Source organism: Mustela lutreola, chromosome 2, assembly GCF_030435805.1.
Source record: "Mustela lutreola isolate mMusLut2 chromosome 2, mMusLut2.pri, whole genome shotgun sequence".
Taxonomy (NCBI): Eukaryota; Metazoa; Chordata; class Mammalia; order Carnivora; family Mustelidae; genus Mustela; species Mustela lutreola.
The window spans coordinates 129,804,646-129,828,300 of NC_081291.1; the positions used below are offsets into that span (position 1 = coordinate 129,804,646).

Here is a 23,655-nt window from a genome sequence, read left to right on the forward strand (position 1 = left end):
TGACCTTGGCTGCAGCAACTTCTTCCTATAAACATCACCAAAGGCAAGGAAAGGCAAAAATGAACTACTGGAACTTCATCAAGATCAAAAGCTTTTGCACAGCAAATGAAACAGTTAACAAAAACCAAAAAACAGCTGACAGAATGAGAGAAGATATTTGCAAATGACATGTCAAATAAAGCACTAGGATCCAAAATCTATAAAGAACTTCTCAAATTCAACACCCAAAGAACAAATAATCCATTCAAGAAATGGACAGAGGACATGAACAGACATTTCTGCAAAGAAGACATCCAGATGGCCAAAAGACACATGAAAAAGTGCTCCACATCACTTGGCATCAGGAAAATACAAATCAAAACCACAATGAGATGCCACCTCACACCAGTCAGAATGGCTAAAATTAACAAGTCAGGAAATGACAGATGTTGGCGAGGATTTGGAGAAAGGGGAACCCTCCTATGTTGTCAGTGGGAATGGAAGCTGGTGCAGCCACTCTGGATAACAGTATGGAGGTTCCTCAAAAAGTTGAAAATTGAGCTACCCTATGACCCAGCAATTACACTACTAAGTATTTACCCTAAAGATACAAATGTAGTGATCCGAAGGGGTATGTGCACCCCAATGTTTATAGCAGCAATGTTCATAATAGCAAAATTATGGAAAGAACGTAGATGTCCATCAACAGATGAATGGATAAAAAAGATGTGGTGTATGTATATACAATGAAATACTGTGCAGCCATTAAGAGAAATGAAATATTGCCATTTACACAACATGGACGGAACTAGAGGGTATTACACTAAGCAAAATAAGTCAATCAGAGAGAGACAATTATCGTACGATCTCTCTGATATGAGGAATTTGAGAGGTAGGGGGTCATGGGGGGGTGGGGAGGGGAATGAAACAAGATGGGATCAGGAGGAAGAAAAACCACAAGAGACTCGTAGTCTCATGAAACAAACTGAGGGTTGCTGGGGGGTAGGGGGGTTAGGGGTAGGGTGGCTAGGTTATGGACATTGGGGAAGGTATGTGCTATGGTGAATGCTGTGAAATGTGTAAGCCTGATGAAACCTGTACTCCTGGGGCAAATAATATGTTATATGTTAATTTTTAAAATGTAAGAAAAAATAACCATATAAAACTTAAATTTTATATAAATGTAAACTATATAAAATGTAAATGTAAAATGTAAACTATATAAAATGTAAATATATATAAAATGTATTTTACATAAATATATAAAATATAAATATATAAAATGTAAATATGTAACATATATTTATGTTAATAAAATGTTTTTAAAATAACTATGTAAAATGTAAATATATATATGGTCATAATTGGTTATAATACCACTATCTTTTTTTTTTTTTTTTTAAAGATTTTATTTATTTATTGGACAGAGAGAGGGATCACAAGTAGACAGAGAGGCAGGCAGAGAGAGAGAGGAGGAAGCAGGCTCCCCGCTGAGCAGAGAGCCCGATGTGGGGCTCGATCCCAGCACCCTGGGATCATGACCCGAGCCGAAGGCAGAGGCTTAACCCACTGAGCCACCCAGGCGCCCCCCACTATCTTTTTTTATTATGTATATGATCTATGATGGTATCCTTTCTTTCATTCCTGACACTGGTCATTTGCATATCCCTTTTATTTTTTTTAATTTACCAGTCTAGCAAGGTTTTTATCAATTTAACTAATGTTTTCAATAACAAACATTCAGCATTGGCTATTTCCTCTGTTTTTTAAATACCTCATTGATAGCAAGCTTATATTTTTATTTTCCTTCATTCTACTTACTCTAGATCATGGGTTTGCAAACTACATCCCATAGGACAAATCTAGCCCAATTCTTGTTTTTGTAAGTAAAATTTTATTGAAATAAAGTCATACTTGTGAGTAGCTACAATAGACCATGTATGACCTGTATAATCCAAAGTATTTATTACCTGGCCTTTAACTGGAAAAGTTTACAGACCTCTGCTATAGATTTACTTTGACATTCTTCCACTAGCATAAGGTAGAAATCTAGGCCATTGATTTAAATTTTTTCTCCTTTTCTAAAATAAACACTTAAAGCTATCACTTTTTTCTCTAAAGGTGTAAATTTTAATCTATCATATTTTTGTTATTCAATTTAAAATATTTTTCTCATCTTCTTTGTTTTTGCTACTTTAATCTACAGGTTACATGCAAATGTCTTAATTTCTAAATGTTTTCAGTTTTTAATGAAAACTGATTTCCAATTTAATTCCACTGAGGTGAGCCAATGGTTTCTGATAATTCATCAAACATATTTTGGATGCGGATCAACATGCACTTGAATTTAATGTATTCTACCAGTTTTAAGTTTAGCACTCTGAAAACGTCCATTAAAGATGGATTATGATCTTAAGTTACACCACATTCTCTTTTTTTTAAGATTTTATTTGTTTATTTGACACACAGAGAGAAAGAACGAGAGCGTGCACAAGTAAACCGAGTGGCAGGCAGAGGAAAAGGTAGAAGGAGTCTCCCCAGTGATCAGGAAGCCTGACACGGGGCTCAATCCCAGGACCTTAGGAACATGACCTGAGCTGAAGGCAGCCACTTTACCAACTGAGATACCCAGGCACTCCAAGTTATACCACATTCTTAATGATGCTGTGTCTGTTGAGAGAAGTATTTTAAAATACCCAACTATGACAGTAGACTAGGCTATGTATTTAGTTCTGTCAATTATTGCTTCATGTATATGAATATACACACACACATATATATATATAATATATAAATATACACTTAAATTAGATTTTCCTAGTGATTTGATCATTTTATTATTATGCAATATCTCTTTTCCTTTGGTAATACTCTTGTCTTGAGGTCTACATTATCTGTTATTGGTAAAGCCACTCTAGCATTTTAATGCTTTCTATTTGATTGACATCTTTTTAAAAATCCCTTTATTTTCAACCTATATGTATATTTATTTTTAAAATGCATCTGCTAGAGGGCATATAGTTGGGTATGAGATTCTCCAGTCTGATAATCTCTGCCTTTTAATTGGAATGTTTAATCCATTTTTTAATTGGAATGCTTAATCCACTTATATTTATGTAATTTTTGGTATGGTTAAAATAAATCTCTTTATTTGTTCCTATTTGCCCCCATCTAATTCTTTTGAAGTTGATGACATATGTTTACTCTAATATATTCAAATTACCATTTCAACATGTAACCAATATAAGACATTATTAGATGTTTTACCTTCTTTTTTTTAACTTTATTGAGGTATAATTGACAAATTATAAAAAAAATTAAAGGCAACATCATGATGATATGATATACATACACACCATTCTGAAATGATTCCTCCCATCTAATTAATTAACATATCCATCATTTTGCAAGCTTAGGTTTTTCGGGGTTTTTCTTTTGGTGAGAGCATTTAAGTTCTACTCTCATACAATATAGTTTTATAAACTGTAATCACCATGTTACACATTAGATCCTTAGACCTTTTTTATTGTATAGATGAAAGTTTATACCCTTTTACTAACTTCTCCCCATTTCCCCACCTCCCCATTCCCTGGCAATAATATTCTACTCTGTTTCTATGAGTTTGACTTTTTTTGATTCCACACATAATAGAATCTAAATGCAGCATTTGTCTTTTTCCATTTGGCTTATGTCACTTAGAATACTGTCCTCAAGGTCCATCTGTGTGTTGCAAATGGAAATTGTTTGGGGTCTTCTGTTCAAATCTTTAATCCATTTTGAGTTAATTTTCTGTGTGGTGTAAGATAAGGGCTCAGTTTCATTTTTTCCATGTGGCTACCCAGTTTTTCCAATACCACTTGTTGAAAAGATTATCTTTTACCCATTGAATATTCATGCCTCCTTTGTTCTAAATTAATTGGCCATACAGATATGGGTTTATTTCTGGCTCCTTCTCTAGTCCATTGATTTTATGCCAATACTATACAGTTTTGATTATTAAAGCTTTGTAATATAGTTTGAAATCACAAAGTGTGGTGCCTCCAGCTTTGTTCTTGTCAAGAGTATTTTGGTTACTTGGGATGTTTTATGGTTCCCTGCAAATTTAAGGAGTTTCTCTTTATATGAAAAATGCCATTGGAATTTTGATAGGATTTGCCCTGAATCTGTAGATTGCTTTGGGTAGTATGGCATTTTAAAAATATTCAACCTTCCAAACCATGAACACAGAAAATACTTCCATTTATTGGTGTCTTCCTCAATTTCTTTAAACAACATTTTATAGTTATCAGTGTATAGGTCTTTCACCACTTTAGTTAAATTTATTGTTAAATATTTCATTCTTTTTTACACAATTATAAATGGATCATTTTTTTAACTTCTGATAGTTCATTGCTAGTTACAGAAACACATTGGTTCTTCTACATTAATTTTTTGTCCTGTACCTTTACTGAATTAATTTATTCTAATAGCTTTTTGGTAGAGACCTTAGGGTTTCTATACACAATATAATGTCACCTGCAGATAGAGATGATTTTACTTCTTTTCCAATATGAATGCCATTTATTACTTTTCTTACCTAATCTCTCTGGTTAAGACTTCCAATACTATGTGAATAAGGGTGGTGAGAGTGGGTATCTTTGTCTTGGTCCTGATTTTAGAGTCATAGCCTACAGCTTTTTACCATTAAGATATTAACTATGATGTCACAATTTTCTCATCTGTAAGTCTTTGTACTCCTAAACCCTTTGGCTAAAATGCCCTTTCCAAAGCCCTCCTCACTGCCAACTTTCTACTCATTTTTCTCATGTCAGATTAATATAGTCAGTCCTAGAGAAGCAGTCTTGAAATCTTTTAGACCTGTGATGTCCAATGAGATAGCCACCAGTCATAAATACCTACCAAGTTCTTAAAATACAGATAGCCTGAATTGAGATGTGCTCTACATAGGAGATTGAAGGCTCAGTTTACAAAATTATAAAATTATGTTATTTATAATTTTATATTGATTACATATGAGATATTTTGGATGTACTGGGTTAATTAAAATATATTACTGAAATTTATTTTTATCTTTTTTAACTTTTTTAATGTAGCTACAACAAAACTCAAAATTACATGTGGCTTACATTATATTTCAATTGGACACACCTAGACTAGATGAGGAGGAGACCCTTTTTTCAATACCCTGTAGTTTTTTGCTTTAGATGTATTTATTTTATGTGTTACGGTAAATTTTATCCTATAGTAGACTACAAACACCTAGTTGTTGAATATTTTTAAAATGCCATACTACCCAAAGCAATCTACAGATTCAGGGCAAATCCTATCAAAATTCCAATGGCATTTTTCATATAAAGAGAAACTCCTTAAATTTGCAGGGAACCATAAAACATCCCAAGTAACCAAAATACTCTTGACAAGAACAAAGCTGGAGGCACCACACTTTGTGATATCAAACTATATTACAAAGCTTTAATAATCAAAACTGTATAGTATTGGCATAAAATCAATGGACTAGGGGCTGTCTTGTTAACATGGTGATTTCAGTGTAAGGGTACTAAAATAAAAAAGTGAATCCCCATTATTCATAGACCTCATATTTGTAAATTTTCCTGTGCATCCAATTTACTTGTAATCAGTACTAGCACTGCTTTCACAGTCATTTATGGACAAGTAGAGAACAGCAAAAGATAGAAGCCATTCAATGCATATTCTCCTAGCTGGGGCCAAATGAGGTGATGTACTGCCTTCTTATTACAGCTGTCAAATTAAACAAGTGTTTCTTTTCAGTCTATTAGTGCCACTTCTCACATTTTTGTAACTTCGTTTGGTGACATGGCTATTTAAAATGGCCTTGGAGCATAGTGCTAAAATGCTGTGTAGTATTTTGTAGCACAAGAGACTGTGATGTGTCTTATAGAGAAAATACATGTGTTGGATAGGCTCCCGCGGGCGTAATTATAGTGCTGTTGGCTGTGTGTTCTTAAACTAAAACACACATAAAACAAGATTATGTATTGGTCAGTTGAAAATGTTATGACCAGAGGCTCACAGGAACCTAACTCTGCATTTCCCCTAGGAGCAATGGTTCAGTATTTGCTGATTCAGTGTTCCAGCAACTTCACTAGAATTTACCGCATTTGCTGATTCAGTGTTCCAGCAACTTCACTAGAATTTACCACATTTGCTGAATGAATGAAGCTAGATCATTTGATTCCAAATCCAAATCTTATGCAGATGCAGTAATGGTATTAGTTAAAGCAGTAACTGTGGAGCCAAACTGCCTAGAGTTCAATCCTGGCTCTCTGATTTGCTAACTGTGTGATTGTAGGCAAATTACTTTTCTCTGCTTTTTTCTCACACTTAAAAATGTACATAAAACAGTAGTTGTTAATGGTTGTCAGAGGCTGGGTGTGGGCAGAGGGGACTGACCACAAGGAGGCAGGAGGAAACTTTTGGAATGGGGCAAATATTGTTTATCTTGATTATAGTGATAGTTACATAACTGTCTATGTTTTTCAAAACTCACAGAGCTAAGAAGGGTAAATTCTACTTTGTATGAATTATAACTTACTAAACCCAAGGTTTATTTTTTTTTTAAGATTTTATTTATTTATTTATTTGACAGAGAGAAATCACAAGTAGATGGAGAGGCAGGCAGAGAGAGAGAGGGAGGGAAGCAGGCTCCCTGCCGAGCAGAGAGCCCGATGCGGGACTCGATCCCAGGACCCTGAGATCATGACCTGAGCCGAAGGCAGCGGCTTAACCCACTGAGCCACCCAGGCGCCCCCTAAACCCGAGGTTTAAAAAAGAGCAAGAGTTAAGATTAAAAGAATAAAGCATATGAAACATTTAATGCCCTACCCACTCACATAAATGCTAGCCATCATTCTGGTAACACTAGACAGGGAAAAGTTAGGAGGTCTAAGGAAAAGCTGAATGGACTTATGAACCAGGGTTCTAATTTAACTCTTTCAAATATTAGCTACAGGCTGAATTCGGTTTATGAGAGTTCCTTTGCATCTTACAGAGGTTAAACTCCGTATGTGTGAAATATCTGCCCAAACCGGAGAGCCACACAGTAATGTGAGAAAGGGGACTGACTCTTCATGAGACAGCAATTCAGAATTACAGGACCCCATACGCCGGGGAGTGTAGGTCACCTCTCCAAAGGAGAATGCAGTGCATTGTGAAATGGAACATAAAGGAGCACATTTCTTTTAAGAACCTTGGTCCTTAATCCTAGTCAAGTCTCTATCGGTTCCTGGTCGACTATGAAGACAACCCAACTGCTCTAATGGAGTATGAACATACCTAAAACTCACAGAAATGCCATTGCCGAGAGGAAAGAAGAGCCAAATTGATCGGAACTGAACTGGTCTGAGTTTCTGGACGCAACTATGCGGTAGGAGTCGGACACCCATTCACGTCCACAGTTCCACAACAGACTCGTGTGAGGAATGGGCTGGGTCATTTCACGCTGCTGTTTGCTTCGGGGATGTCTCAGCAGTTCCCACCCCCCAGGGCGCTGCTGACCCCGCCCAGGCACCCACCGGCAGTTACTGCCAGAATTTCATGGATGGCTGGGGCTGAGCCGGTAATAAAATACTGCACTTGGTCTCTTCCTCCAGGAGCAAGTGTGGTTTCGACCACCAACCTGGGCCAGAAGTTCGACCCCAAAGTTCCCTCCATAAACCCCGCGGGACACCCACTGAATTCGCGTGCCTCGCACGTCCTGACAACAGTCGCGCGACAACCACCACGCACCTGAAGGCAAGGGCCATCAAGAGCCCGCTTTGCTTCCAGCTAACTTCGACTCGGACCCTGGCGCAACGAACCCAAAAGTTTGAGGTACAAGCTTACTTACCTTTGAGTTCACCCTCCGCAACCGCACTCCAGAAAGCGTTCTTCACGCCGGAAGTGCATTAATCCGCAGCACGTGGGGTTGCCAGGGCGCGCTTCACGTGACTGGGCGGGGCCTCGGGAACGTTGTAACCAATGGTAGCCCGAGGAGGCGGGGCCTGTGACGCGCCCGGACCTATCCCGGAAGTGGGGCTGAGGTGGGGGCGGGAAAGGGCGGGGAGGCCGGGGTGTGGAAAGTGTGGCGGCCCCGCCCCGTCTCTTGGAACTGCCGGGGCCGCCACCGCTGCTGCCGCCGCAGCTGTAGGGGACCGGCGCCAGTGCGCAGGCGAAAGGATCTCTTTCCCTGCTGAAAGGTGAAGACAGGGGGAAAGCTGGGGGGCCGGGACCAGCGCTAGGCAGAGTCGGAGAAGGCGGCCGGAGAAGGCGGCGGGCACCGAGTCCTGAACTAGGGAAGGAGGAAGGAAGGATGGCTGGGGGAACGGAGGCGAGCGCGGGACCTGCTAGGGCTCAGGCCCATGCGGGGCCCGGCCCCGCCGGGCCGGGGATGCCGGCAGGACAAGGGGGCTCCTGAGAGGTCGGGGCGACGGCACGGCAGGCTGGAGGGCGGAATGCAAGCCCGCTGCCAGAGGGCCAGGTGCTTTTGGCTAGGTCCCGTTATCCCCATCCTTCGCGGAGACGTGCGGCCTGGGCTGGGTCTCCCGCAGTGGGATCAGGGCGGCGGCGGAGGGCCGGGTGGCGCGGCGCGATGCGGGAAGGTCGCCGGCTTCTCTTGCGGTGGGACAATGGGGACCGGGATTTGCTGCCCCCAGCGCGGGTGAGTGCCCAGGGCGGGTATCCCCCCACCCCCAGCGAGCTCATCTGCGACTTCCTTCCCCATCTCCCCACTTCTCCAGCAATGGTTGGAAAAGTTTATAGAGGCCGGAGTTAGAACGTGCCCACTCTTCTTGGGTGGCTGTTCTATAAATGAAAAAAATCTATTGATCCATGATGCTTGGAACGTAACCTGTCCGAGATGCGATGTTTCTCTGCCTGCGTTCCCGTTGTTCAAAAGCAAACAAACTTTTTGCGTAGTTCCCTCGGAAAAGCTACCATCTCCCCAGCCCACCATGGCGGATGAAATTGATTTCACTACTGGAGATGCTGGAGCTTCCAGCACTTACCCTATGCAGTGCTCGGCCCTGCGCAAAAACGGCTTCGTGGTTCTCAAAGGACGACCATGCAAAATAGTGGAGATGTCAACTTCCAAAACTGGAAAGCACGGTCATGCCAAGGTAAGTGCCCTTCCAGATCTCTCTTTGCGTTGGGATTTTGATCATTTGTGTTCCAGTACGGAACACGAGAATTCCATATTTATAACTTTGCAATAATTACATTTTCTTCCTACCACAATTTGGGGGTGACCAGCTATTGCTTTGAACACTGAAAGGTAGCATTTCCTTTTTGGGCCTTTACAATGTTTCATTAGCTGATAACTGAAACTTTCCTGAATCCTAGTGACTTAGAATATCTGTTCAGTTTATAGATGAGAAATCCTGTTCTAACATTAACTTCATTTCTCTTATGCACTCTTATAATTGAATTACTGGGCTGTATATGATCCTGGGTTTCCATATGTCACGAAAGTGTTTAGTTGTTCACTGCTTCTCAATTCTATGACCACTGCATTTTATTTTTAAGAAAATAAAATTAGATGACCTTGGAAGGAGAAAGAATCTGTCATAATCAGCTTTGGTATTGTGCTGTGTGTATGTAATGAGTGATATACTTGGCAAAGATTACAGGTTTCCTGTTCTCCCTTCTTTGTTAGGTTCACCTTGTTGGAATTGATATTTTCACCGGCAAAAAATATGAAGATATTTGCCCTTCTACTCACAACATGGATGTTCCAAATATTAAGAGAAATGATTATCAAGTGAGTACTAACTTTCTTTAAAATGATGCTTTGTTTCTTAAAGTTGCAAATACATTCTATCGACTATAATTTAACAAAAGCTGGTAGTAGTTTTATAGATTTTTCTAACCAAATATTAGGCACTACCTATCTTAGAAATTGGAAAGATAGTGATAGTTATCCCTTGTACCTTATCTAGAATTGTGGTTAATTTGCTATTTTTTAAAAAATATTTTTGCATTTTTAGTTGAACATGTCTCAGACCACATGACTGCATATTGTGACTGAATAAGGTCAATGTTTAGCTACTATTGTTTTTGTTGTAAAATACTGCCAATTTAGATAACTCCCTCCCCAATGGGAGGAGGAGTTATCTAAATAACTTCTTTTCACTTCTCAAACCTAAGATTTTTTTTTTTAAGATTTATTTATTTGACAGAGATCACAAGTAAGTAGGGGGGTGGGAGGGGGAAACAGACTCCCTGCTGAGCAGAGAGCCCAATGCAGAACTCGATCCCAGGACCCTAGGATCATGACCTGAGCTGAAGGCAGAGGCTTAACCCACTGAGCCACCCAGGCACCCCTCAAACCTAAGATTTTTAAGAAATCATTGGAATTCATGTTCCACCACCCAAGTTTGTGTATTAATCAATATAAGTCAGAATTTGGTATTCTTTTTTTTTTTTTTTTGAATAAAAATAATTTTTTAAAATTTATTTTTAATTTATTTTCAGCATAACAGTATTCATTATTTTTGCACCACCCCCTGTGCTCCATGCAATCCGTGCCCCAACGGTTCCCCCAACCTCCCACCCCACCGCCACTTCTTCTTAAATAGGAAGTAAGTTGAAAGCCATTAATATAAAGAAAGTACATGGCCGCTGCATATGGTAAAGAACATGCAAAACTATGTAATTGTTTTATTTACATTTAGTGACCATGCTGTGACCTTTGGTTAAATTATAGGTATATACTTCCAACTTTTAGCTCCAGTTATGCATTTGGATAGGTCATGTTTAATGATAGCATTTTGTTGTTTTGGAATATTGGTGGTAACCAACCATTGACCTCATAGGATGTGGGAGCTCAGATTAATCATAACTAAAGTCTGTCTTGTAAGTCTTCAATCTCACTGTCAAGGATACATTTATAGAACTCTTTTCTGTTCATTTTACACAGTGAAAAATACAAGTGTGACACTTAGAGTTTTTTGTTCATTTTAAACTGATTTCTTACTTACTACACCTTTTATTGTGTTGCATAATCTTTAGAGCATGCTACCATCAACTACAATTAACATATGATTTCCTTTTACTCTTTGTCCACATGTAAAAATATTTTTACATAGTTTTAGTCTAGTAAGCAGTTTTATATTTTTACTTTCCCTCTTATAAATGTTTTCAAGGTTGTTTGGAGTCTTTGTAGAAATTTGAATTGTCTTATTACAATAATAGCATATGGGTTTTTTTTTCATCAGGTAATATGGGTTTGGATCTAGTTCTGTCACTTTCTGGCTGGATGACCTTGGAAAAATTACACAATCTCTCTGAGCCTTAGTTTTCCTTTCTACAAAGTAAGGATAATGTAAGGATTAAATGAGAAAATGTATCCCATAATTACCTCATCAGTAGATATGTACCAAAAAGTAGTTCTATTCTGCTCCCCCTTTCCTTGTATAAATATTCCATCTAATCATTTTATTATACTTGGAGCACCTTATTTAGACATGGCTTATAGTGGGTGTTCAATAAACTTTTGTTAAATGCATATGGGAGTATTCATTAAAGTAAGTATAATGCAGCTAAGGCTAAGCATAGAGTTTTCTTTTGCCAAAAATGGATTTCTCTTTTCATCCCTAACATATGAATGCTTTGAATATTCAATATTCATTGTATACATTAATATGCATTCACTATAAAATGCTTTTGCCTTTGAGTGTTTCAGAAAGATAGTATCAGTAATTTATCACTAATTACTGCTATGATCAAATTAATCAGTCATTGATTGGACCTCAAGATTTAACATAAAGGAAAAATTTGGTTTGGGTTTTATTTGGGAATATAGTAGGCTCTAGGGGAATGAGGTAAGTGAACACAAGATTTTAAATAAAAACAGGACTACTGACAATGTCAAGCCACATAGGAACCTTAGGCAAAAAGGAAAAATCAGTAATTCAAATTCTGTCTTATTTAAATTTTGAAATTGTGTTCATCATGGAATTTTTGCATTAATTCTAATTTTAAAATATTTGATCACTGAAAAGTTTTTCTGTTGCCACCTTAAATTTTGTACACAAAATTAGTGCCTCACTTGCCTTATCCTGTCTCAACCTTTGGTATGTAGTCTACACTGTATCATGGATAAAAGAATGACTCAAGCCAGACAGGCTGGGTCCAAATCCTTACTTTAACACTTAAGAATTATATGAACTTACGTGGCAAGTTACTTAACCTCTTGCCTGTTTTTCTCTATTTATAAAATGAGGATAAGAATAATAAACTCCTCGGGACGCCTGGGTGGCTCAGTTGGTTAAGCAGCTGCCTTCGGCTCAGGTCATGATCCCAGCGTCCTGGGATCGAGTCCCACATCTGGCTCCTTGCTCTGCGGGGAGCCTGCTTCTCCCTCTGACTCTGCCTGCCACTCTGTCTGCCTATGCTCGCTCTCGCTCGCTCTCTCTCTGACAAATAAATAAATAAAATCTTTTAAAAAAATAATAAAATAATAAAATAATAAACTCCTCAAGGGATCATTGTGAGGTTTAGTTAGTTAACACTTAGAGCAGTGCCTTGTACAGTAAGTACTCAGTAAGCACATCCCTTTGTTATCAAGTCAACATATAATACTTATTTCTGTTCATTTAAAAAATTGAGCTCTGTGAGTCTTTTCAGTTATATTTATTGTGCTGTGGTGGTCTTCATGACCCTATCCACACTGAATAAATATAAGATATAAACCTGAACTTGGGAGGAAAAAGCTTCTATCGAAGACAATATTGGAACAATTGGCAAGTTTGAGTGGACTATATATTAAATAATATTTTAGCAATACTACATTTTTTAATTTTGCAAAATAAGCTGATTAAATAAGAGTTTGCTTTCTTAGGAAAACACGGAAGTATTAATCGCTAAAGAGTTGTGATGTTTGAACATACTCTCAAATGGTTCGGTAAAAAGAAGAAAAGAATAAGAATGTATACTGTATGTATTTTATGTATTCCTATACCCAGAAAGAGAAAAAATGCACATGTAGTTAAATGTTAATAGTGGACAAGTCTGAGGGAAAAATATGGGAATTTGATTTTGTAACTTTTTGGTATATCTGAGAATTTATAATTTATATAAAAAGATAAAATAATTTTCATTAATTAATTCTATTTTTCTATAGTTTCGTTTTATTTTTGAAAACTTTACTTTTATTTCACATAATTTATTTTAATAAGATGTTTAATTTTTAAAATATGTTTTACTAGATGTTTTATAATGTCTATACATTTTTTATTTGAAATGCTTTTTATTTCATCACACATTTTAACTTCTGAATTCTTAACTCTTTAGAAATAAAAACCACCATTATATAAATAAATACTGAGTATCAGTATTATTATTTGGCTTTTATGTTTTAGTCACTAATGACAGTGGAAACTTTAATTCTTAAAATAGACAAATTCTACTTCAGGGAATTGCTAAAAGGGCCTAAATCAAAAATCTACCTTGTAAGCCTGTGGCTAATTGTTTAAAATTATATAATAAATGATCTGGGAAAACTGGACAACCACATGCAAAAGAATGAAATTAGACTATCATACATCATACACAAAAATTAACTCAAAATGGATTAAAGGGACCCCTGGGTGGCTCAGTTGGTTAAGCGGCTGCCTTCGGCTCAGGTCATGATCCCAGCGTCCTGGGATCGAGTCCCACATCGGGCTCCTTGCTTGGCGGGGAGCCTGCTTCTCCCTCTGTCTCTGCCTGCCACTCTGTCTGCCTGTGCTTGCTCTCGCTTCTCTCTCTATGACAAATAAATAAATAAAATCTTTAAAAAAAAAAAAAAAAAATGGATTAAAGACTTGAATATAAGACCTGAAACCACAAAACTAGAAGAAAATGTTGGTGGCAAGCTTCCTGACATTGGCCCTGGCATTAAGTTTTTGGATCTGACACCAAAAGCAAGGCAGCAAAAGCAAAAATAAACAAGTGGGACTACCTCAAACTAAGAAACTTCTGTAAGAAACTTTCTGCAAAGGAAACCATCAAGATGAAAGGGCAATCTACTGAATGGGAGAAAATATTTGCAAAGCGCATATCCAATAATATCCAAAATACATAAAGAATTCAACTCAGTGGGAGGAAAAAAACCCAAAAAACAAAAAACCCAAGCAATTTGATTTAAAAATGGGCAGAGGATTTAAATAGACATTTTTCTGAAGAAGAGATACAAATGGCCAACAGGTATAGGAGAAGAAGTTCAAAATCACTAATTGCCAGGGAAATTCAAATTAAAATCACAATGAGATATTACCTCATACCTGTTAGAATGGCTATTATCAAAAAGACAAAAAGTAACAAGTGTTGGAGAAGATTTGGAGAAAAGGAACCTTCATGCACTGTTTCTGGGAATATAAATTGGTACATCCACTATTGAAAACAATATGGAGGTTCTTCAAAAAATAAAAGTAGAACTACCATATGAACCTCGTATACCACTTCTGGGTATTTATATAAAGAAAATGTAGGGGTGCCTGGGTGGCTCAGTGGGTTAAAGCCTCTGCCTTCGGCTCAGGTCATGGTCCCAGGGTCCTGGGATCAAGCCCCGCATCAGGCTCTCTGCTCCGCGGGGAGCCTGCTTCCTCCTCTCTCTCTGCCTGCCTCTCTGCCTACTTGTGATCTCAGTCTGTCAAATGAATAAATAAAATATTTTTTTAAAAAAAGAAAGAAAATGTAAACACTAATTTTAAAAGATAGATGCAACCAGATGATCATTTCAGCAATATTTACAAGCCAAGGTATGGAAACAATCTAAATGTCCATTAATGGACAAATGGATAAAGAAGATGTCATATATATATACACAAGGGACTACTACTCAGCCATAAAAATGTTGGGAAATGTTGACATTTGCAACAGCCTGGATGGACCTTGAATATATTATGCAAACTGAAATAAGAGAGAGAAAAGTAGTATATGATTTCACTTACATGTGAAATTAAAAAACAAATGAACAAGAACAAAACAAAACTACAGAGAAGATTAGTAGTTGGTTATTAAAAAGGAAGGGGTGGGAGATGAGCAAAATGGGTAAAGTGGGTCAATTGTACAGTGACAGATGGTAACTAGACTTATTGTAGTGATCACTTTGTAGTATATACAAAGATTGGTATGATCAAGAAAAACCACACTTCTGCTTCAACCTCGTGTCCCATTCCTTTACCAACCACCTTACATATGTTTGAGTGACATAAAGATGAGTTAAAAGTATTTGTGGTTGCTTGTAGGATGGTTTTTATGTTTTTGAGATTTTAGACATGCACAAAAGCTGAAATCTCTTGTTGAGAGTCATAGCCAGATTTGGTAGTGCCATTGAAGAGAGCTTTGAAATCTATCTCTGTGGTATGCTTGTGTTATATCATAGTAGTTACAGGAAGGTAAGTGTCATATCTTTGACCCCTTTTGTGTTTGTCAATGATAGCATCTTGAATTCTAAACAACTGCCTTTTATAAAATCTGTTAAAAATACAGGAATACTGATGGTGTATATGCTTTGAGAATAAATGAGTACAGCCTATTTCCTCATTCCTAGAATAAAAAAAAATTGAGTGATATCAGAATTGCCCTTTCGAAGGTTAGACTGGGTTTGTCTCATTAATGTCATCAACATTCGTGTTTGTCTTTTAAAAAATCTGATGTTTTTAATAGTAAACTGAACACCCAAAAGTTTTCCACCAAAGTTTGTCATAATCAAGTTATAAAACACATTGTAATCATAGAAAACAAAAATTAACTTTATCTGCATGAATGGGAAAACAGTTAAATCAGTTACAATCTATCTATACAGTTGTGAAGTGATTAAAGAGACTAAGGTAGTTTCTTAGTTTCCAATTTGGAAAGATTTCCTTCCTTCCCTCCCCATGTCTGAACCCTAGGTAGGGCTAGAGAGCAGGGCAGCCCCTTGGATAATGTAGCAACATTAGGTGCATCTTCTCAATGGAGCTGTTGTAGAAGGTGTCAACGTCTTGAAGAGTCCTCTTGTCATCTTCTGTCACCATGTTGATGGCCATAAGCCAAGAGCCAAATCATCCACCACAACCAATTCTGTGGATATAGTTTTCCCCTTTGGGGGGAAAGTCATAGTTGTGACTAAAGAAACCTGCTATCCATTGATGCCTCTGGTCTAGTATGAAGGAAGAGGATAGCTTCAGCATGTGAATGAGAAGAGAGCACAATCTATCCAGAAGGGATTGAAGTATATGTGTAGGCAGCCAAAGGAAAGCAAAGGAAACAAACATCCCCTCTCCCCCAACAACCTAAGGCATGCCAGATTTTATTCCAAGTTGCTACTTTCCTGGAGAGGGGCACAAGCAGGCCCCTTGGAAAGGGAATCACTTTAGATTCCCTTTTATTTTTTTTTTAAAGCAGCTATATTTGTATTGTGTACATAAATGTGAATTCTTTAGGACATACTATATATAGATTTGGGGGAAGGTGGTATGCAGGAAGAAGTGAACTTGCATTTTTAGTCTCTACAGCTCTTCTACTTTTGTATGTTCAACATTTTTAAGCTCTAAGAGTATATTAATGTGTTACTCTGTACCTATACAAATTAATGTGGATTGCAACTTAACTATGTAAATATTACAAAGAGTGAATATAATCTAATCAGTGCAAATTGTATAATTTATTTTAATAGCTAATATGCATTCAGGATGGTTACCTTTCCCTGCTGACAGAAACTGGTGAAGTTCGTGAGGATCTTAAGCTGCCAGAAGGTGAACTAGGTAAAGAAATAGAAGGAAAATACAATGCAGGTGAAGATGTACAGGTAAAGACCTATGGGGAGATTGCTTTTTATAAAGACTTCGGCCTAATCTAGTTAGCAAAATATGCCAACTATGAAATACAGTTCTTAAATACTGCCGAAATGGAAAATGATCTCTGTAAGAGTTTTCCTGTGATACCCTTAAAGACCCATTACCAAAGAAAGTATTAAAGTTCACCTTTTGCTAGGTAGACACTGCCAACCCCAAATTTGTTTTGAAGATCAGCATCTGCACTATTAAGAATGAGAAAAGTATTATGGGAATGCTAAAGCATGAAGATGATTTACCCCATCTTTGTTATAACTCTCAGAAGTGTAACATCTACTGAATATTGAGGCAATTACAGCTCCTTTCTCCCTATTCCCTGGAATTTATCTTAAAACCACAATTTGAGAAATTTTGCTTTGGAAATCTGTGAAGGAAGTTGATTATCTAGTCTTGGGATGCTTCTTTCCAAAATCAGTGTGTATAAAATATCTGTAAATATCCAGTATGTAATAAGTAAAATATATCTTATAGAGTATTGCCTTCTGAATAACTTTTTGCCTGCATTTTTCCATTCTAGGTGTCTGTTATGTGTGCAATGAGTGAAGAATATGCTGTAGCCATAAAGCCCTGCAAATAAATGGGACCATCAGGCATGAGCAAAATGTTTAGGTCTGGACCAACCACAGATCTAAAGTTTGGTTCTAAGTTGTCACCAAAGCTATTGCCTTCATAAGCAACCTCATTTCTTTTTTAATTGTTTTGAAATTATACTGAGTTAGTTTTACAGGCGTTTGGTAATTTAAAAGAATCAAGATGTAAAATTCTGGTTTTTTTTAGTTTTGTAGGTGTCTCCCCTATACCTTTCCTGTGGTTTTCAGTGAGTCCAAGAAACAGATAAGATGGCTTCAGCAGATATGATTTGTCTGAGCAAATCGTTCCTGAATTTTAGTTGATAAACCAGGGTTTTAAATCAGACAATGTAGCATCTAGTGGTATTGAAGTACCACATCTAAGTTGAATTGTTCTGCATTAATTTCAGACTTATAGAATAAGTAGATTATGTATTGGAATTGTCACAGCTTCAGCCCGTGTGTGGCAGGCACAAATCCTTAAACAGAAATCATGTTATTGAAAAGTGTTGGTTATCTTGGTAGGCATGTGCAGCCACCTGTATTACCTCAGTCATACTTTTCTTTGCCAAATTGTTGGAGGACTAAACATAACCTATATAGTGATTTGATACCTGCTAGTGGTTGACAAAGAGGCATTGAACTGTCTGGTGACTATTATTAGCCAGTCAGATTATAAAGGAGTCTGCAAGGAACAGTGGCACAGTGAGTTGGTTAGAGCTCCAGGTCTTTACTGGAGGCCTGTGTAATCAGCATAAAAATAGGAAGTTTCTTTCTAGTTATGTTTTTGCTTTTTCCTTTTGTTCTCTCTCTGTATTTAAAGGAGTGACCTGCTTTATAGGACATTATACAGTGCTTTTTTTCAATTATGTTAAATAAATTGTTGTTATTTATAGTAGTCACTCCTTTCCAACCATTTTTAAGGAGTTTTTTTTTTTACATTAAAATATTTAATTGTCAGACAAGAACTGAAAATTCTTACTTTAAATTGGTTTGGAACATTGTCAAATTTATGTACATTTTTTCTAAAGTGAAATGAAAGTAAATCATGGAAGAAGAGTTATTTTATACGATAATTATTTTACTTATTTTAAGAAGTACATGTATTTTTTTCTTCTGATTGTTATTTACTTAATTCAGTTACTGGTATGAAACATAACTAGGAAAGAATTCTACAAACCAAATTATTTTAAAAACTGTTTTAGGTGAGTCAGCTACATTTCTCTTTAGTCTTTTGGACTGTGTATATCTTATTTCCAGGATTCTAGACATGGGTTTGTGAGGACCTTTGACTTAATAACAATCATATTGAAATGAAACTTAGAACAAAATCACTTCTTTACTAATACCTTCATTCTCTAAGACTGAATATGAAACCGTTCCCATCATCCCTTGCCCTCTGGAAGGCCTTTGTTTCTATCATCTAGAGGAAAACATACATGATGCTGTAACTCATCTAATCAGTGACTGAATATAGCATTAGGAATAGAAGATCCCAAAGGTTTCAGTTACTTAATTTGTGCACATTTTTAAATCTTGTATTGGCTTCAGCAAACCCAAGAAATAAGATACTTTAAGAGAAATGCAAGGAGAATTCTAAAGCACAAGAAATACTGAGGTTGTATTTAATCATTTTAGTGTAACATTTTAGCTTTTTCCTATCTAAAGCACAATTAGGAACTAGGCTAAATTCTTTCCAGTATTCCGTTTAAGTATCTACTATATTCTGCTCTAGTTTTTTAGTACTCTGTACCATGTGTTTTACTTGTTGCTGGTTAGTATTGTTACCCACAGGAATCCCAGGAAGTTCTCAATCTGTGCTGCTTGCTGGTCACTCATATGACCCCAGTTAACCATATTAGTGTTCTGGTTTACTATTAATTCTGGATTAGCATGCCCTTGTTGTTCCTAACTTGTCAAACTTCACATAAATACATTTCTAGTTGTGAGGTAAGCATATATAAATTATAATAATGCATCTCTTATCTTCCTACCTTGAATGGCAAAAGCTATTTATGCATAAATATTTTAAGTACAATAATGAAGTGTAAATACTCTTCTAACATATAATTATAAGTATAGATTTTAAAGATACGGGACTGTTTATTTTCACATAAGTCAATATATGTTTCTCTAGAACAAAATATTTCATTTAGTAAAGCTTTATAAATTATATTAAAAAGGAAGCAGGTAAACATATTTTTTAACATAGAACAGAAGTGACTTCATTCTTTTTTGACATCAGAAATATTAAAAGTTGACTCTTAGTATTTGTTGTACTTTTTTGTAGCAAATGTTAAATATCACAGGTTACCATGTATAGAATGTAGACTGTCCTGTTACTAGATTATACAATGATAAATCATTTTTGTCTGCAGGCATTTCACCAATTTATATACAATATTAACAAGTGAAATATTTGTTTCTTTCTAGAGCAACTTTTATTTCTACTGTGAAGACTTTGTTATATCTTATTTGCTACTACAAAGTTGTATACCCTCTGAAATAGATCAAGTCATTGCTACTTTGACTTATAGCATTTGCATCATCAACATAATATGATGTTCTTTCACTCTCCCCTCCAAGGGCTGTCTGTCACTTGAAATCGTTGCTAACCAAGCTCTTGAATCCGTTACCATTTATGGTACAAAATACTGTACCAATGCTTTATAACGATTACCAAAACTCTCCTGCAGCCAGAGCATGATATCTTTAATAGGAGATGCTATCATAAAATGTTTAGGTTATAAAATTTGGGGACACAATTTTTCATTATAGCACAACATGAGTGTGTGCATATGCACACATAGCTTTGTATGTTTGTTCTTTTTACAAAATCCTTCCAACTCTTAAAAGTACTGTAGTCTGGTAGTGCCTCAAATGTTGGTAAGTTTTTTTTTTAATTTACAACTTTTCCAGAATTTGTTTTGTAACTAAAGTTTCTCAATTAGATTATTTCTAGTTGAGCTGTAATTTGAATGCATTGTTCTCAGGGCTGTTTGTGCTAAGAGCTGAAGTTGCATTATTTTAAAGCTAACTGCCTGAAAATATATTGCAAAAACTTCCCAAATTATAATACAATGATACATGCAAATAGAAAAATCCTTAACATCAACATACTTAACCTATATGCTAAGTATTAAAGAAAAAAAATGGGAGAACTGGTCACATCTATACTGGAATCTTGCTATATTTTTTTCATTTTGGAATAGAATTTGATAGTCTTATCTTATAACCCAAACCTTAATGATATACCTGAAAGCATTCCTTTGGCATGGACCCCAAAGATAGTTTTTAGAGCCAGAGAAAGATGTAGTGGCTCTCAAACATATTTAAGGACAACAGATCAAAAATTCATAATGCTCTTTTGTGTACATGAAAATGTTTACATACTGAATTCTATAGTATGAACTGGAAACAAATTTACTATGAGAAAATGTGGCTCTTAGGCAAAATAAGAGCAAACTATAAGCATATTTCCATAAACCATGTGTTATATTGAACTGATCAACAGATTAAAATTTTCTAACTTAGGCATAATATTTTATAGTTTTTAAGTCTTTTTTTCCTCCTAGCATTCAGACAAGTAATAGACAACAAAGGCTATGAAAAATTTATTGTGGAAAAAAATCTTAAAATTGAGGAAATTCAATCTATTAACTTTATTCTATTAAATTTTTTTTTCCCTGAATTGGATATATGGCATCATTATTTGATTTTAGCAGGGAACATTTGGATTTAGCTTATGGAACACAGATGTTCTGTGAGAACATGACTTGAAGTCACTGTATAATTTAATGTTTCCCCATTCAGTATACATCTAGACATCAACTTAACTACCAAGTGAGGTCAAGTGCCTGAAAAGTGCTGCTACATCTAATTAGCTAGTTTTCCTTATGTCAAAGATGCATCTTATAGCAATGCATATGAGGCTTTCACCTACTAGAAATATACTTGTTGCCAAACTTTACCAACCACCACTATTCCTCTCGCCTTAGAATTGGGTAAAACCCATTTTACAATTGAGAGAGAGAGGTTCTTTTATTTATATGAAGAAGTCCCTAACACTATTTCTTGGTATTGGTAGACTAAGATTTAATCTTAGTTTGAGACTATATTTTTTAAAAACTCTGGATGCTAAACTATATTCAGTGATGACTGTACAGCTTGTCGTGAGTCATAGTTATGATCTTTCTTGAGAGGAATTCTTTATTATGGTTAATACCTACTATAAATAAGCACTCTTGTGCTTGTTATAAAATATAATGCAAATACTAGTTCTATCCTAGAACAATGAAAATGACTAGTTCCATACTATTATGTACTTGTGTTCTCCTCTCCAAAAGGGAAATAGTTGAAATGGCATTGTCTAATCCAGTGGCACGATATTAATAACACACTTGGTTTTAGGTATAGGAGAATTCTTGCTTTTATCTACAGAGACTCATGTTTTAGCTAAAAATTTAAAATCGTAACATCTGTAGTATGGATATTATAATTGTGCATTTTACATCTCAGAAATGGGTAAAATTCAAATGTTGTCTTTGGCTATACTAAAATATTGAAATCCTTTACATTATAGATAATGAACATCAATTGTAACTTTTTGTTACATTAGATATATTTGTCTGGTAACTTCATCAGTTATATTAAATAAAAATAAAGTCAACTTAACAACTTGCCCTATTCTTGTACATATGCATTCCTAAAACCGTTTCGTACTAGAAAACAGTGTGGATTAAGGTGTTTAGCACTTTTAAAAGAAAATCTAACTTGTCTTCACCACGTTTTTATAGTCTGAATCCTTATTAGAGAACACCCTAGCTTTATGGCTAAGAATGTTAATTTTTAAATTTAGTTCTATATTTGAGTACAATTTTGTTTTTATTTTTAAGCTTTTAATAGTTTTAAAATATGTAAAATAGTCCCATGGTTCAAAATTCTGTAGTTACAAGAGTGAAAACATATTCCCATCTTCATCCTTTTCCTTGCATTCTTCCAAAGACATTTAATGCAAGAGCAATTAATGTCCCTCCCTTACCCCTGATCTCCCAGACTCAGGTGTTCTCTACCAACATTGCTTTCCTCTTCCCACAGTGATATGAATGGTGTGATGAGTCCCTGAAGCAAACCCTTCATCCTTTTTCCAATCCTATGTGTAATCTATACCATTTGGACAGTTTTATCTCTAGATAGCCCAACCGTTTCTTCCTTTTACACACTGTACCATTCTAGAACATCTCCCACTCCGGCGTATGAATCATGCCAAAGGACTACCATGGCAGTTGTGACCTCATATCCATGGCCAATATTATTGATATCCATACCTTTCCAAATCCAGTGAGATAATTGCGCAATAAAGGAAGTACCAGATTAGAGTCTTCCAGCTCTTAGTCCCATTCTTTTTACCATTTGCAAATATCAGTAGCCTGGTCTCCCAGAGGGAAGCATGGGAGGAAAAAAAGAAGAGTGAAAAAGCTAATTATTTATTATGTGTCAGCCTGTCTTAATCTCCTCTCCTCCATCCCCAATCTTGTAATTAAATTCTATCCAAATAGGTGTTCTGTGGAATTGCCACATTTAGAACTCATACTATCTACCTAAAGTATGTGTTCCACTAGGAATTTAAAATATCTACATGTGTACTGCAGAGATATTGTGGGCTGGGTTACAGACCACTGCAATAAAGCAAATACCAAAATAAAGAGAGTCAAATGAATTTTTTGGTTTACCAGTACATGTAAAAGTTACATTTACAGTATACTATAGTCTGTTAAGTGTGCAATCCCATTATGTCTAAAAGGGCAAGATACATACATGAATTTAAAAAGACCTTATTGCTAAAAAATGCTAGCCATTATCTGAGCTTTCAGCAAGTCATAATCTTTTTGTTGGTGGAGAGTTTTACCTCAGTGTTGATGGCTGCTGACTAGTCAGGTTGAGTGACTTTGGCAAATTATTAAAATAAGGCAACAATGGAATTTGCTGCATTAATTATTCCTTTCATAAACCATTTCTCTGAGGCATGCAATGCTGTTTGATAGCATTTTACCCATAGTAGAACTTCTTTCAAAATTGGAGTCAATCCTCTCAAACCTCAGACACTGCCGCTGCTGTGTCAACTTTTATATTCTAAATCCTTTATCGTCATTTTAGTAATCTTTACAGCATCTTCACGAGGAGTAAATTCCATCTCAAGAAACCCGCTTTCCTTGTTCATCCATAAAAAGCAATCCCCAAACCATTAAAGTTTAATGTGATTTCAGCAATTC

At 36.3% G+C, this 23,655-nt stretch overlaps 1 protein-coding gene, 1 long non-coding RNA gene and 1 other non-coding gene across 4 annotated transcripts in view; 1 reads left to right on the forward strand and 2 right to left on the reverse strand.

The window, feature by feature from the left end:
* Window positions 1–7,937, reverse strand: part of LOC131824870 (uncharacterized) — a 106,214-nt gene extending 98,277 nt beyond the window's left edge. The window contains exon 1 of the long non-coding RNA XR_009351015.1: window positions 7,847–7,937. This is a non-coding gene — a long non-coding RNA (uncharacterized LOC131824870). The remainder of the gene's footprint in view (window positions 1–7,846) is intronic.
* Window positions 7,938–8,059: 122 nt separating this feature from the next.
* Window positions 8,060–22,065, forward strand: EIF5A2 (eukaryotic translation initiation factor 5A2). 2 transcript variants are annotated; one of them, XM_059163486.1, is made up of 5 exons: window positions 8,060–8,195; window positions 8,914–9,113; window positions 9,650–9,754; window positions 16,637–16,768; window positions 17,332–22,065. In XM_059163486.1, the coding sequence occupies exons 2-5, from the start codon at window positions 8,949–8,951 to the stop codon at window positions 17,389–17,391; spliced, it is 462 nt and encodes a 153-aa protein (XP_059019469.1). In that variant the 5' UTR covers window positions 8,060–8,195; window positions 8,914–8,948; the 3' UTR covers window positions 17,392–22,065. The 2 variants fall into 2 exon arrangements, with proteins under 2 accessions (XP_059019469.1, XP_059019470.1); XM_059163487.1 differs by having other exon boundaries at window positions 16,637–16,724.
* LOC131826254 (small nucleolar RNA SNORA67) lies at window positions 16,197–16,339 on the reverse strand. Its single transcript, XR_009351504.1, has one exon. It is a non-coding gene; the product is annotated as a small nucleolar RNA SNORA67 (small nucleolar RNA).
* Window positions 22,066–23,655: the final 1,590 nt, after the last annotated feature.